At 36.6% G+C, this 14,762-nt stretch overlaps 1 protein-coding gene and 1 pseudogene across 1 annotated transcript; one reads left to right on the forward strand and one right to left on the reverse strand.

The window, feature by feature from the left end:
- Positions 1–206: 206 nt before the first annotated feature.
- On the forward strand, positions 207–7,589 carry LOC105786902 (eukaryotic translation initiation factor 3 subunit C-like; annotated as a pseudogene).
- A 349-nt stretch (positions 7,590–7,938) lies between these two features.
- On the reverse strand, positions 7,939–11,539 carry LOC105785427 (uncharacterized). The gene is made up of 3 exons (XM_012611510.2): positions 11,301–11,539; positions 9,361–10,386; positions 7,939–8,758 (listed from the first exon to the last, which is right to left on the reverse strand). Exons 1-3 carry the CDS (start codon positions 11,307–11,309, stop codon positions 8,114–8,116), a joined length of 1,680 nt encoding a protein of 559 aa, XP_012466964.1. The 5' UTR covers positions 11,310–11,539; the 3' UTR covers positions 7,939–8,113.
- Between the last annotated feature and the right edge of the window lie 3,223 nt (positions 11,540–14,762).

Consider the following 14,762-nt stretch of genomic DNA (forward strand, 5'->3'; position numbering starts at 1 on the left):
AATTCAGTAAATGCGAGTTTTGGCTCCGAGAAGTTGGGTTTTCAGGACACATTGTATCGGCGGAAGGCATCAAAGTTGATCCGAGTAAGATTTCAACAAATGTTTACTGGAAACCACTAAGAAACATATTCGAAGTTTGAAGTTTTCTAGGATTAGCTAGCTATTATCGAAGATTTGTAAAAGGGTTCTCGATGATAGCTACACCAATGACACAATTAGTACAGAAAGATGTGAAGTTTGAGTGGTCTGATAAATGCCAACAGAGTGTTAACCAGTTGAAAGTACTATTAACCAAAGCACCAGTTTTGGTTCAGCCTGAGTTGTGTAAAGAATTTTTGATTTTCAGTGATGCGTCATTAAACAGTTTGGGATGTGTTTTAATGCAAGAAGGCAAAGTGATAGCTTATGCTTCCAGACATTTAAAGCCTCATGAAAAGCATTATCCGACACACGACCTAGAGTTGGCTGCTATTGTGTTTGTATTGAAAATTTGGCGACACCATTTGTTCGGTGAAAAATGCCACATATTTACCGATCACAAGAGTTTAAAGTATCTAATGTCACAGAAAGATCTAAATTTAAGGCAATGTAGATGGCTCGAACTGTTAAAAGATTATGAGTTAGTCATTGATTACCATCAGGGGAAAGCAAATATAGTTGTGAATGCTTTGAGTAGGAAATCTTTGTTTGCTTTGCGAGCGATGAATATGAAATTGACTTTTTCTGATGATGGCTCAATCTTAGCTGATTTAAGGGCTAAGCCGATGTTTCTACATCAAATCTGTGAAGCTTAGAAATGTGATAATGAATTGCAAGCTAAACCAGTATAGTGTGAGTCGACTTCTGATTCAAAATTTTAGGTCGAAACTAATGATTGTTTATTGTTTCGAGGTAGAGTTTGTGTAATGAAGAATCCAAAGCTTGTCTGTTCATCCGGGGAGTAATAAAATGTACAGTGATTTGAGATAGATGTACTAGTGGTCGGGTATGAAACACGACATTTCTAACTTTGTGTCCAGATGTTTGATTTGTTAACAGGTCAAAGCTGAACATCAAGTGCCTTCAGGACTGTTACAACTAGTGATGATACCGGAGCAGAAATGGGATAGAGTTCGATGGATTTCGTACCAGGGTTACCTCTATCTCTGAAAAAGAAAGATGCTATCTGGGTTATTGTTGATCGTTTGACGAAGTCTACACATTTTATTCCAGTACATACAGACTTTTCACTTGACAGATTAGCTGAGTTGTATGTTTTGAGATCGTCAGATTACACGAAGTGCCAGTCTCCTTTATTTCGGATAGAGATTCGCGGTTTACATTACGATTTTGGAAAAAGTTACAACAAGCTTTGGGTATGCAGTTGCATTTTAGCACTGAATTTCACCCTCAAACTGATGGTCAGTCTGAGAGAGTGATTCAAATTCTCAAAGATATGCTTCGTTGCCGTGTTTTAGAGTTCAAAGGCAATTAGGAAAATTATTTACCATTGCTTGAATTCGCGTATAATAATAGTTTTCAGTCGATCATAAAAATGGCACCGTATGAAGCTTTATATGATCGTAAATGTCGAATTCCATTATATTGGACCGAGCTTAGTGAGAAAAAGATACACAGAGTTGATTTGATCAGAGAGACTGAAGAGAAAGTGAAAGTGATTCGTGACAGTTTGAAAGCAGCTTCAGATCGACAAAAATCGTAAGCGGATTTGAAACGTAAGGATATTGAATTTCAGATTGGTGACAGAGTGTTTTTGAAAGTATCGCCTTGGAAAAAAATTTCTCCGATTTGGTCACAAAGGAAAACTGAGTCCGCGATTTATCGAACCATATGAGATTATTGAGAGAATAGAGCCAGTGGCATATCGACTTGAATTACCGTCAGAATTAGAAAAGATTCATAATGTGTTTTATGTATCTATGTTACGATGGAACCAATCAAACCCTTCACATATAATTTCTTTGACAGAGCTTGAGATTCAGCCCGACATGTTGTATAACGAAGAACGATTATAATTATGGCTCGAGAGATTAAAGAGTTAAGAAACAAAAGCATAGCCTTAATGAAGGTTTTTTGGCAACGTCGCAGGATTGAGGAGGCTACTTGGGAACCCGAGAAACTATGAGAAAACAATACCCTAATCTATTTTCTGGTAAGATTTTCGGGGACGAATTTTCCTAAAGGGGGAGAGTTGTAATAGCCCGTTTTCAGTGAAATCGAAATAGTGGTTTTAGGACCACAAATTCGAGGTCAAAAAATTTATTTTGATATTATTTTGTGATCTACAGTATGATAGTAGTTTTGTATAAAAATTTCGTTAAGAAATTTTACCATTTGTATGCTCAATTTGAGGAAAAGGACTAAATTGCGTAAAGTCTGAAAGTTGTGTTATATTAGCTAAAGGTGTTAAATAGCTATATAAATTCAAAGTGGAGGTCCTTATATGGTAATTAGACCATTAAAGGTGATAGTCTATGTGCATAGCTTGGTAATTATGAAATTTTTAAAATTAGGTAAGGGTAATTTGGTAATTACGTAATAAAAGATAAAATAAATCAAACAAAAAAATCCCATTTTCTTGTTCATCTTCACCTAGCTGATTTTTGAAGGAATAAAAACACCATTTTAGGAGCTTCAACATTCAGCCACCTCTTCCTTTGCATGTAGGTGCGTTTTTGTTCCATTTTTAATGAGTTTTATGATTTCGGGATAGTTGTAGCTAAACCTAGCTAGCCCGTGGACTAATTTGCAAAATGGTTGAATGTATAGGGTTTTACCATGAATACATTTTAGTTGTGAATTTTAATGGAAGAAAATGAATCTTTTTTATGAGTTAAACAACTTTTGTTAAGTGATTTTTTGATGAAATTGTCAATTAGGGGTTAAATTGAGAAATGTAAAAATTGTGTGGTAAAAGTGTGAAATTGTGAAATGTATAGGCTGCTTTAAGCATGTATAGAATTCGGCTAGGCTTAGGTATGGATGAAATTGCATGAATTTCATTTTACCAGCCTAGGGGCTAAATTGTAAAGAAGTTAAAAGTATAGGGGCAAAATGGTAATTTTTCCAAAACATGATTTTTAGATTGAATAGAATAGAATGAGATATTAAATTTGATTATATAGATCAAGAAAAGCAACGTACAGATTTAAATCAGGGAAAAGACAAAATATTTGACTAATCGTTCGTTTTTCTTCGTACGAGTTTGAGGTAAGTTCGTATGTTTAATAAGTATTAAATTATATTTGTTTTAAATGCTTTATTGTTATATTCTTGATGATACGACTCCACGAAAATATTTGACAAAGTTTCGGTGACTTATGGATCCCGATTCAACCTTAGGAATAGATAGGATACAAATGACATGTCATTAGGGGTTACCGTGTTTTGGGTGCTGGTCTCATACATCCTACCGGTGGCTGAGTTTCTGGCATGTGTTGCGGTCATTTTACAACTTGTGTGAGCAGCACCGTGTAGCTACGTCTAGACTGACAACTTGTGTGAGCAGACCCAGTTAGCTCGAGAGAGAGCATTGATATGAGATATGAGATCTTTGTGGTTTCGACCACGTGTTGGCACATAGTGTGCGAGATACCCGCTTATCCAATATTATTCAAAGTTGTTCAATGGGAAAAGTGTTGTTACGAGGTTATACGAGTTCGATACGAACTAGTACAAGTATTGATGTGAAATACGGGAAGTGGTTTATATTTGACATATGAATACTTGGTTAACATGGTTGATGATTATATGTTAGGCTTTTGGGCCAAATTGTCTTAATTTTATTTACCTAAATTGTGGTTGAATGGTAAGTTGTATCTTTAGTTATACGAACTTACTAAGCTTAATTGCTTACTCTATTTTATTTTCCATGTTTTATAATGGTTTGGAAGTTTGTTAAGATTGGAAGTTGTCAGAGATTGCATCACATTATTAAACGCTTATTTTGGTACTTTTGGTTATACGTTTTGGTTTTAATGGCATGTATAGGTCATTTTGGCTAATGGTAGCCTATATGTTTTGTTGTTTTAGCCATTAAAATTGGCTTGTATTGAGGACATACCTTTTATTATGTAAATATGTAAATAGCCTTATTGTATGTGGTATATAGTTGCCATGTGAATGCCTTGTTTGTGAATTGGTATTTTGGGTACCAAATTGTTGAGATTGATAAGTGGCATACATGTTAAGCTTTAGGCACAATGATGCATATATGTGTTTGACCAATTAGGTAGTTTTGAAGACATTGTTGGCATGTAATTAAATGGCCAATTGAGGTGCCTATATGTATCATGATTGTAGGTGATATTATAACATGTTATAAGCTTGATGTTGGTTGGTTTTGAATGCCTATTTATGTCATGGTCATATGCAAATTGTTGTGTTTAATTTGGTATCAATTTTGGGTTAGAAATATGGCTTGGAAAATGGCCTATTTTTGTCCACACGGGTAGAGACACAGGCGTGTGTCTCAGCCGTGTGTGACACACGATCAGGTGACACGGCCGTGTGTCCCTTGTAACTTCTAATGAAAACAAGTCAGTAGCTTCACACGGCCTAGCACACGAGCCTATGGCTTGGCTGTGTGACACAAGTCAGTATACCCTCCAGTTTCCACATGGCCTGGCACACGGGCGTGTGAGGTAATTTCGAATGGTACAAGGCTTGGCACACTGGTGTGTGGTTTGGTCGTGTGACCCAAGTCAATGAGTTACACGGGCACAGACACGGGCTGAGACACAGCCTTACTATTTTGAATGCCCACACGGCCTGAGACACGGGCATGTCTGTCTCACACGGCTGGCCACAAGGGTGTGTGTCCCCTCCATTTTGAAAAATTTCAGTGTTTTTTGAAAAATTTCTTGAGTACTCGGTTTAGTCTCGATTTTTTAATGTCTATTTTGGTCCTCGAGGGCTCGTATTAGAGATTATATGATTGTTTGCGATTGGTTTTTGATTTGAATGTGAGATGAAAATGAAATGTTTGATTGTTTGATCTGTATGTCTGGTAATGCTCCGTAACCCTATTCTGGCATCGAATACGGGTTAGGGGTGTTACAAAGCAAAAAAGAAAATTAATAGTAGTAATCATAAAGCTTTGAATACGATGAAACATAAGCAGAAGAAGAAGAATAAACAATATGAGGAATTGATTAATAATTATAGGGAGAATCCCGAGAACGAGGAGAAGGTGGAACATAAGGATAAGGATGAAGAATTTGAAGGATCTAGTTCTAAGTTTGAGGATCCATCAAAGATAGCTGAGTCTGAATCTGGTGACGGAGATGATGAGGTGGAAGAACTGGGGGACCATACTGATGATGGGGGTTGGGAGAAGAAACCAAGCAAGAAAAATCGGTTGATGGATCGAGAATTTAAGAAGGACTCAAGTGAGATCACGTAGGATACTGTTAACAAGAAGTTCAAAGAAGTTGTCGAGGCTAGGGGAAGAAAGGGACCGGAAAGTTCGAACAGGTTGAGTAGCTCACCTTCTTGACAAAAGTTGTGAAAACTCTTGCACAAAAGCTTGAGATTCTTTTCAATGTTATTCCGCACGGTTCGATGTTAATCTTGGTCTTAGTGGACATATGCCTATAAATGTATGGAAGAAGTATGTGCAAACTATGCTCATCATATTGGACATTCTTGTTTAGTACCCAAACATTATGGTTGACGATATGATCGAGCCTGATGAGAATGAATCCCAGAATGGAGCAGATTATAATGACACAATCCACATTTGAGGAAATTTGGTGGCTTTCCTTCAGAGAATAGATAATGAGTTCTTTGAGAGCTTACAGTGTATTGATCCGCATACTTATGAATATGTTGAAAGACTGAGAGACGAGCCTATGTTTCTGGTACTCACTCAAAATGTGCACGAGCATCTAAAGCGTAACAATGATTTGAAATCTGCTGTTAAGGTTTCGCTAAGGCAAGTTGAACTCATCTAATATAAGCCTCAAGAGGTTTATGATGCTATGTGGAAACTGGTTGAGCTATCAGAAGTTGGTGGTGTAGAAAAAGATAGCGATGAGCCTGAAGTGGGAAAAAGTCGGGGTTGTTACACCAGAGCTTGTTTCTCGGAAACCCACTTTCCCTGAAAACAGCAAAGCATTAATGGATATCCTAATGACTCTCATATACAAAAACGAAAATGAATGGACCAAAGCCTGTGCCATGCTTTGTGATTTTTATCACCTCGCTGTTTCTGATGGGTTTTCTTTAAGTCACGATTTGCTATTGATGAGTCATTTGCTAGATAGTATACAACATATGGACATTTCAACACAGATACTTTTTAACCGGGCAATTGCTGAAGGACATAATTGCCTTTCTGAACTGTCTTCCAGCGGGAGAGTGAAGGAATTGCGCGCACAAGGCGTCTCGCAAAGTCAATATCATGAGAAAACTCCTGAATAGGTGCCGATCATTATATAATTTTGAACTTCAATGCTATTATATAATTGTTTCGAGGACTAACACGTGAAACAGTGGATTCTATCAGGAAAGGTCGAAACAGAGGCATCAAATGCCTTACCATAAGCACATAATCCTTGAGCTTCTAGGGGCTGTGCATTTGACTTGTGCCATGCTACTTGAAGTGCCTAACATGGCAGGCAACACCCTCAATGCCAAACACAAGGTGATAAGTAAGACATCTAGGCAGTTGCTCGAAGTGAGTGAGAGGCAGACATTTATGGGTCCCCCTGAAAATGTGCAGGACCATGTGATAGCTGCAACCGAAGCCCTTCGGAAGGGAGATTCCCAGAAGGCCTTTAATGTCATTAATTCTCTTGATGTTTGGAAGCTTCTTAGAAATTAAGAGATTGCTTGAAATGTTGAAAGCAAAGATCAAGGAAGAAGCTTTAAGATTTTACCGTTTAACATACTGCTCGGCCTATGAAACGCTAAGCTTGGGTCAGCTTATGAAAGTGTTTGACCTTTCGGATGCTCAGGTTCATAGCATGATTAGTAGGATGATGATAAATGAAGAACTCCATGCAAGTTGGGACTAGCCAACGCAGTGCATCATCTTCCATGAAGTCCACCATTCTAGGATGCAGGCTTTGGCATTCCAGCTGGTGGAGAAGCTTTAAGTTCTTGCTGAAAGTAACGAAATAGTGGTAGACATGAGAATTGATGGTGGCGGACTGGATCTTCCCCTAAGGCGGCAAGATAACCAAGAATGTGCTTCTGGGACTGGTGTTGGTGGTAGGTGGCAAGACTCTTCCTTCACTCAAGGCAGGCAGGGCAGTTCTGCACGTTATGAGTATAGTGCCGGTGGGAAACCATTGGCATTAGGCCATTCTGTTGAAGCTGGTTATTCATGAGATCGATCAGGTCAGTCCCGAGGATCCGGTGGATATTCCGAAAGGAAAGGTTTAGGACTGAGAAGTTCTCAGATGTATGCTTTGGGTCGCATGGTTAGTCTCGACTGGGGAGTTAGAGTGATCATTAATTTTTGGTTTAGTTATTTGTTTCCGGTCCAGAATTTAGAAGTTTGTTGAACTTTCTTAATTTTTAATCTAGGGATTTCCTATGGCATTTTTTCTATAATGGCTTGATTTTATATGATTTATTGAATGGTTCTTTACTGCTAATATTGATTTAAACTTTTTTTCCCAACTATTATCTTAACATGTAAAAGAAACAAAATAAAAAAAAAAATTTGAATTTTGCCAATCGAGTCTTAGCTCGATTTGCATGGACATAAAGTACATTATCTTCCTATTTATGAGTTGGAAAGGGGTTATGGATAGTCCTAGACATTGTGTCAAAAAGAACAGAGATGATTAGAACCTATAACGAAATTGTTTAAAATTTTTTTTTGAATTTTATTTATCTTCTTTTTTTACTCCCCAAATACTTTTTTCTCATGGAAGAGAATAAACAAGTTTCCTCCTTAATCTCTCAACATTATAATGGAAAACAAGCTAAAAAAGAAATGCAAGTTAAAGAGTAAATAAATATTAATCCAAAAATTCAACCGAAATGAAAGAATATAGGAAAAAAAATCCACATATATTGTAGAGGCTGAAAGCTTTCTTCATTTCATGTCTATGGCTGGTTAAAGTCCAAACATCATGATTTGAAGTCCCTGTTACCATCTTCAATCTTCATTAGTGCTAATTTCCGAACCCTTGACCGAATTCTCTGTTGTTGCTGCTTCTTCGGTATCTTTGTTTGTTGTAGAATCTTCGGAAGACTGCGCCACAGTTTCTGAGTCCTTGGCGACAGTTTTCAAAGCTTGTTCACTATCTTTCTTTACTGGTTCAACTTCTTGTGATGGTGGCTTTGCTTCAGAATCTTCTATTTCAGTTTTGCAAGCTTCTTCACTATCTTTCTTCAATGGTGGAACTTCTTGTGAAGCTGGGTTGGCTTCAGGAACTTCGACTTCATTTTTGGAAGCTTCTTCACTCTCTTTCTTTAAAGGTGGGGACTCTTGTGACAGTGGCTTTGCTTTGGAATTTTCGGTTTCAGTTTTTTTAGCTTCTTCACTATCTTTGCTTGATGGAGTAGCTTCTGATGCAGGCGCTGCTTCAGAGTTTGTGGCTTCTTTAGTTCCTGCAGCTTTTTCAGCATCCTCATTTGTGCCACTAGCTTCCACAGATTCTGGCTTTGCTTCTGTCTCTGAAGTTTCTTCTTCATTTTTCTTTGTCTCAATTACCACAGGTGGGAGCCGTGCATCGAGATCCTTGACTTTTGATGTCAGAGATCGCACATTTTTGGCGCCTGCTAGCCTACCAGCGGACATCTGCAGTGAAAACGAAAATATAAGAGTTTTGACTAAAAGAGAGAAGTCTGTCATTTAGATGTTAAAAGAAGATTAAAGAACTGTGTGGCAACATGGCCATTAACGATTTCCATAAAGGAAAAGTGTGCAAGGTTAGGGGTTTCGGAAACAGTCTGTGATATGCAACAACCAGTTCTGCAAGAATCAAGCTCACAAGTAGATGCGCATCGACTGTCTATAAAAGTACATATTGAGAAGCAATCGACCAAGGAATTCCGCTAAATGTATGTTCATATTAGCAAGCGTTCAAATATCATATCGATCTTAATATCCTAAATCTTGCAGGCATCTCTGATGTAACTTCCATTAACAATCTTTATCTGCACATAAAGTTTCCCTGGTAATATTAACTACTTACTAACTGATATGTTCGAAACAGCGGGATAGTAAAGCTTTCTCCAAGTTCAATTGTTGTAAGTAAGAAATTTAAGTTATGTAATTCTTTGAAAGTTCATCATCATGCTGATTCATCGAATGACTTCAAAACAGTACAGAAAGATATCCAATGCTTGAATAAAATATATGTATTTATGCAAGAAATTCATAATCACATCTCAACTTACCTCTTCTATTTGATCTACCCGTTCTTTTAAAACCTCCTCAGATGCTCCCTTGTGAAAGCCTTGAAGAATATAAAGAATGTGATAATGGAGTTCTTCAGATTGATGTTCATCGATCTTACAATGGGGTACGGCTGCTTTGCATCCCACTGAAAAGAAAGGGCAGTTTACGAGCTTCATAGGACAGACGGTTATGCAGTGTCTGTCCATATCACGTCTCATGATGAAATCTGGGCACTTCTGTTCACATGGAATTATCTTGAAAGGGCAAGTGGAATCGTGCTTCTCCGATTTATTAGCCGAAAATCTATCGTCACACCCTTCATTGTCACAAGTCATTACCCTAAAGCTGCAAGTTGGCATATGCAGAGAAAGTTCTTCTGCAGTCTCGAATTTCATGCTACAGTGATATTCATTCTTGACATCAACATTCTTCAGCAACGTTTGTACAATGGCTTCTCTCTTGTCAACCGGCCAAAATCCATTAATTTCCATCTGTTGAGCAAAATCATCAATTCTGTCTTCTCTCCTCTCGCTTAGCAGCAATGCTGAAACTCGACTAAACAAATTCCTCTTCGAAACTGCAAACTCGTCAATAAGAAAAGCAATGATATCGTAAGGATTGTCGTATGCTTCCGCCTCTGGACCACCTTCCAAGACAACAGATTCAGCCACATAAGTTTCAGTTCTTTGTGTAAGATACTCCACCATTTCTTTTCTTAAGTCTGCAGCAACTGAACCCGGGGACCTGAAAACACCACCGGTTGTATTGTCAACACAAGCCGTTGCTAACCCTGGGAGGAGTGCTTGAGTTATCTTGAAAAGCAGTTCTGCATCACAAAGATCACAGTGAAATGCAGGACCTGCCTCTTTTGCATCTTTGATCTTTTCAGGTACATTTTCTACATCACCTGCAGGTGGCTCTGTACTTGTAGGCGGATCAGTTGTTGTAGGTGGATCCGTAGTTGCAGGTGGATCCATAGTTGCAGGTGCATCTGTACTTGCAGGAGGACCCGTACTTGGCGATGCCTACAAAAAAATGATGTCAACTACAGCATCTATCTGGTTTGATAACAAATCTAATTGGCAACCAAAGAGCATTGCAGATTAAAATCTTTTAAATCTAATAGCCTTTCAGCAACAAGGAAACATGTTGATAAAATTTCTACGATAAATTCAGAGATGTCGATAAATGGATTTCTCAGGAAACAACGCCGCCGATAGTCAAACTTAAAACCTCGATCTATGAACCTGTGAAATATATTCAGCTAGCTATTTGACTATTTAAGGGGTAAACAGTAATAAGATATATTTAAAACCCTACGTATGAACAATTTTTCAATTTCTTCAATCTTTGTGCTTAATTTGATAATAAACAAATTCGTTTTCTCAAAATCCAATCACCAAAACTTTCAAAATAAACAATCCCAATTTTTGGGTAACAAATAAAATAAAACATAGAAAATGCAGTAGATTCTTAATCTCAAAGGGATCATAACTGGAGAATCAAATTCTAATTATCCCATTGATCAAATGTAACAGAGGAAAGAAAAGAAAATAAAAAGACTAAATACTCGACTCATTTCCAAATGCTGAAGAATTCAGAGATCAGACGATTTAATCCTTAAAATTGGCTTTAATTTTCTTTACCACTCTGGTTCTCTCAAAATGAGGGGAAAAAAATCTGAAAAGCTAAAGCTAAAATTATATATATCAGGAATAGTTTAAACCATACCTAAGAACAAGTTGAAAATATTTTAGCACATTCTTTTGCTTAATTTGATATGAAACAAAATCTCAATTACTTCTCCAAAGATCTAAACACAAAACTTTCAACAAAATAAATTAAAAATAAAAACATAAAAACGTGCAATAAAATTCTTAATCTTAAACGGATCATAAATGTAGCAACACGTAAAAGGAAGGAAGAAAGAAAAAAATACCTCCATCATCTTGAAATTCAGAGAATTCAGAGATTATAATCAAATAAAACCTCTCTTTCTCTCAAAAAAAGAGAAAAAAGAAAATCTGAAAAAAAGGAAGCTAAAGCTAAAACGAACAGGCCCATGTTTTTCGTTTTTATATCCATATAACTGTTTTTAACGATCCTTTTGGCTTATTCGTTTGACTGAAAACTCCGGCTTCGCCAGCCCTTACGTTTAACAAAATCGTGTTTCTTCGTGTTTAGTACGCAGAATTACCCATTTGGGCCTTTTTAGAATAAAGGTGACTTAATAATCAGTAATTTTACATTTTGGTCACTTAATTTCAAATAGTTACAAATTAGTTATTGAATTATTTAAAGTTGTTATTCAAGTCACTAAATAGTTAAATTGTTAACTCACTATTCATTATAGGTAAAATTCACACAATATCTTTCAATTATTAGTAAATTTACACTTTAGTCACTCAATTTAAAAAAAATGTTACTGATTTGTATTAATGAAGTAGAAATTGTCTTCCCTTTCACTAAATTTTGCAATATCATTTCAATTAATATCTTCTTACGCTTGGACTTTTACCTTTTTTATATTTTATTTGTTTAATTAATAAAAATTGTATTATATTTTGAATTTTGAATTTTATTCTTTTATGCTTAGGTTTTATTTTATTTTTAAAATTATTTAATTAATAGTGAAAATTAATTTAAATTGAAATATATTTGAATTATTATTTATTAATTATGAAATTCAATTTTAGGATAATAATTATAACTTTTAAATTGATTCATAACTTATTTTGTATCATTTGAAAATGATAATAGACTTATTTTTTTCCAAATGAAATGTATTCAAATACTAATTTGATCTACAAGTAAATGTGTACATCAAATTGCGAGTGAGTTACATAAAATCTCCTCTCTTTTTTAATATTTATTGAATTAGTTTGGTTTTTGTAAAATTACGGAATAGACCGAAATAATAAAAACACTAAAAATCTCATTTTTTTAAAAAATATTTATTGGATTAGCTTGGTTTTTTGTAAAATTACGCGAATATGCCAAAATAATGAAAACACTTCCAAATGGAAGCATTTTCAGCTAATTTGCAGAAAAACGCTTCTAGCTGGAAGCATTTTTCCCCAACGGTCACTCCCAACAACTATTTTCTCCAATGACTATCCCCCTAACGGAAACCAATGGCTACCCCGCTATCGGCTATAATAATTTTCTATATAAACCCTCCATTTCATTTTTTTTCAATTCAATCTCAACTATCTCTCTCTTACATTATCAAATCTCTCTCAATTCCCTCTTAATATCTCACTCAAATTTTATTTCTCTCTCAACTATTTTTTAATTAAAATTGTATTAAGATTTTCTTAAATTATTTTTTCTATTACAATTTATTTCGTGTTTTTTGAAATTAGCAATGGCACAATTTCTAATCCGTTTGGATGACAAGCACATTTCGATCGATCAATTACAAACAGTAAGAATTTTTTAATTATATTTAGTCTAATTTAATTTAAATATTTTCTTGTTATAATGGAATTTAATGTTTTTTTATGTTTTTTTTATATATAATCGAAAGATCAAATTTTGAAGACGTATATTCGTAATCTACTCGCTCCTCCATCACCCTTAATCGAACCCTACTTGAGAGATGCGAGATTTTTGAACGTGGCCCTTATGGGTGAGGGGTGTAAATTGAACCCCACACTTGAGAGATGCGAGATTTTTGAACGTGGCCCTTATAGGTGAGGGGTGTAAATTGAACCACACACTTGTAAGCGCGTTGGTAGAGAGGTGGAGACTTGAGACGCATAAATTCCATCTTCCATGCGGCGAGTGTACTATCAATCTCGAGGACGTGCAGTTACAGCTCGAGTTACCGATGGATGGGCTGGTAGTGACTGGGTCAGTTATCGCAGCTAATTGGAGAGACATATGCAAGCAACTTTCGGGGAGGGTTCCGAAAACGATTTATAGAGCCTGAATAGATATGAATTGGTTAAGAAGAAATTTTTGTGGGCTTGATATAGATTCGAGTGAAGTCCAAAGAGAATAACATGCTCGAGCATACATCCTTATAATCATCGGGGGTCTGCAAATGCTCAATAAGGCACGAAACCTTGTCCATTTAAGGTGGTTGCTAAAACTCGTCAACTTTAGTGAAGCAGGCGAACTCAGTTGGGGGTCAGCCGTGTTGGCGACATTGTACCGGAAGATGTATCGAGCGATGGAACCACAAAAAACTAAAATCAGTGGTTGCATGCTATTACTGCAATCATGGGTGTGGTGCTGACTGCCATTTTTATGTCTTCGAGCGGACTACCCTTATACATTCCTACTCATAACAATGTAAAATTCATTAGATAATATATTTACCATAATAAAATTATTTAAATTTTAAATTATTGTGTTAAAATATTATTTCAATAAGTGGAACCATGGGTTGAGTTTCGTGGGACTACCGAATGAGCTTCGAGATATATGACTTCTGTTAGACCAATGATCGGAAGCGAAGGTATGTATTTTTTAAATTTGAATTATATAATATTAGTATAGTTGACTTATAAATTAATAGTATATATAACTAAAATTTTTATTATTTTATTATTGTTTGAATGCACGCCATACTCCGATCCGACAATTCAAGAATGCATCCTATCCGAATTCTTCGTGAATCCCAACATCTGGCATGTGAAGGTGTCATTGGTAGTGTAAACTATACTGGAGATGCACGAGTAGGATAGAGTGTTGTGGTAATTTGGGTTTAGGCAATCAATTCCGCCGACACCCTAAGACATTGAAGATTTGCATCATATCGACTTACGGGAGAGAACGGATGAGCATTGGCCTACATTCCACGCTCAATATATCAATATTTGGGACAATAGGTATGAGCTTTTACCTACTCACGAGCCATTATCGCTCCGTATTTAGCCTGCGATCCAGAGTAAATGTCACGATTTAGGGTCCATGGTAAGCCATATCTGCTAGTGGAAGATGCGAAGGGTAAACAACTGCATACGAGGAAGCTACGACGGGCGCCTAAGCATCTAATATTTGGAGCAGCTGTCGAGATGGGTCCATTGTCTACACTTATGCAAGAACCGACACCGATGGCCGCACCACCCCTCGGTCAGTATAACTTGACTTATTCTGGTGCTTATACTAACCCCGTCATTTTTACACAAGCACCACATATTGCACTATATTTTTTTGTTTCTACATCGGTGGCAGGTTTTATTTTTGGACTTCCATCCCCGGCATATTACACGCCGATGCCATCGATGTTTCAGACGATGACGAATTTGACGACGATGTATAGGCTGCCTATGTTTAGGGCACCGACCGAAAGCCTGATCATTTTGCCATCGGTGTATGGGACACAATATAGTTATACCCTCACGTCGATGGTGTCGCAAACACCTCCTGATCACTATTCTACCAAGGTGGA

The sequence above is a fragment of the Gossypium raimondii genome, chromosome 1, assembly GCF_025698545.1.
Source record: "Gossypium raimondii isolate GPD5lz chromosome 1, ASM2569854v1, whole genome shotgun sequence".
In the NCBI taxonomy this organism is placed as follows: Eukaryota; Viridiplantae; Streptophyta; class Magnoliopsida; order Malvales; family Malvaceae; genus Gossypium; species Gossypium raimondii.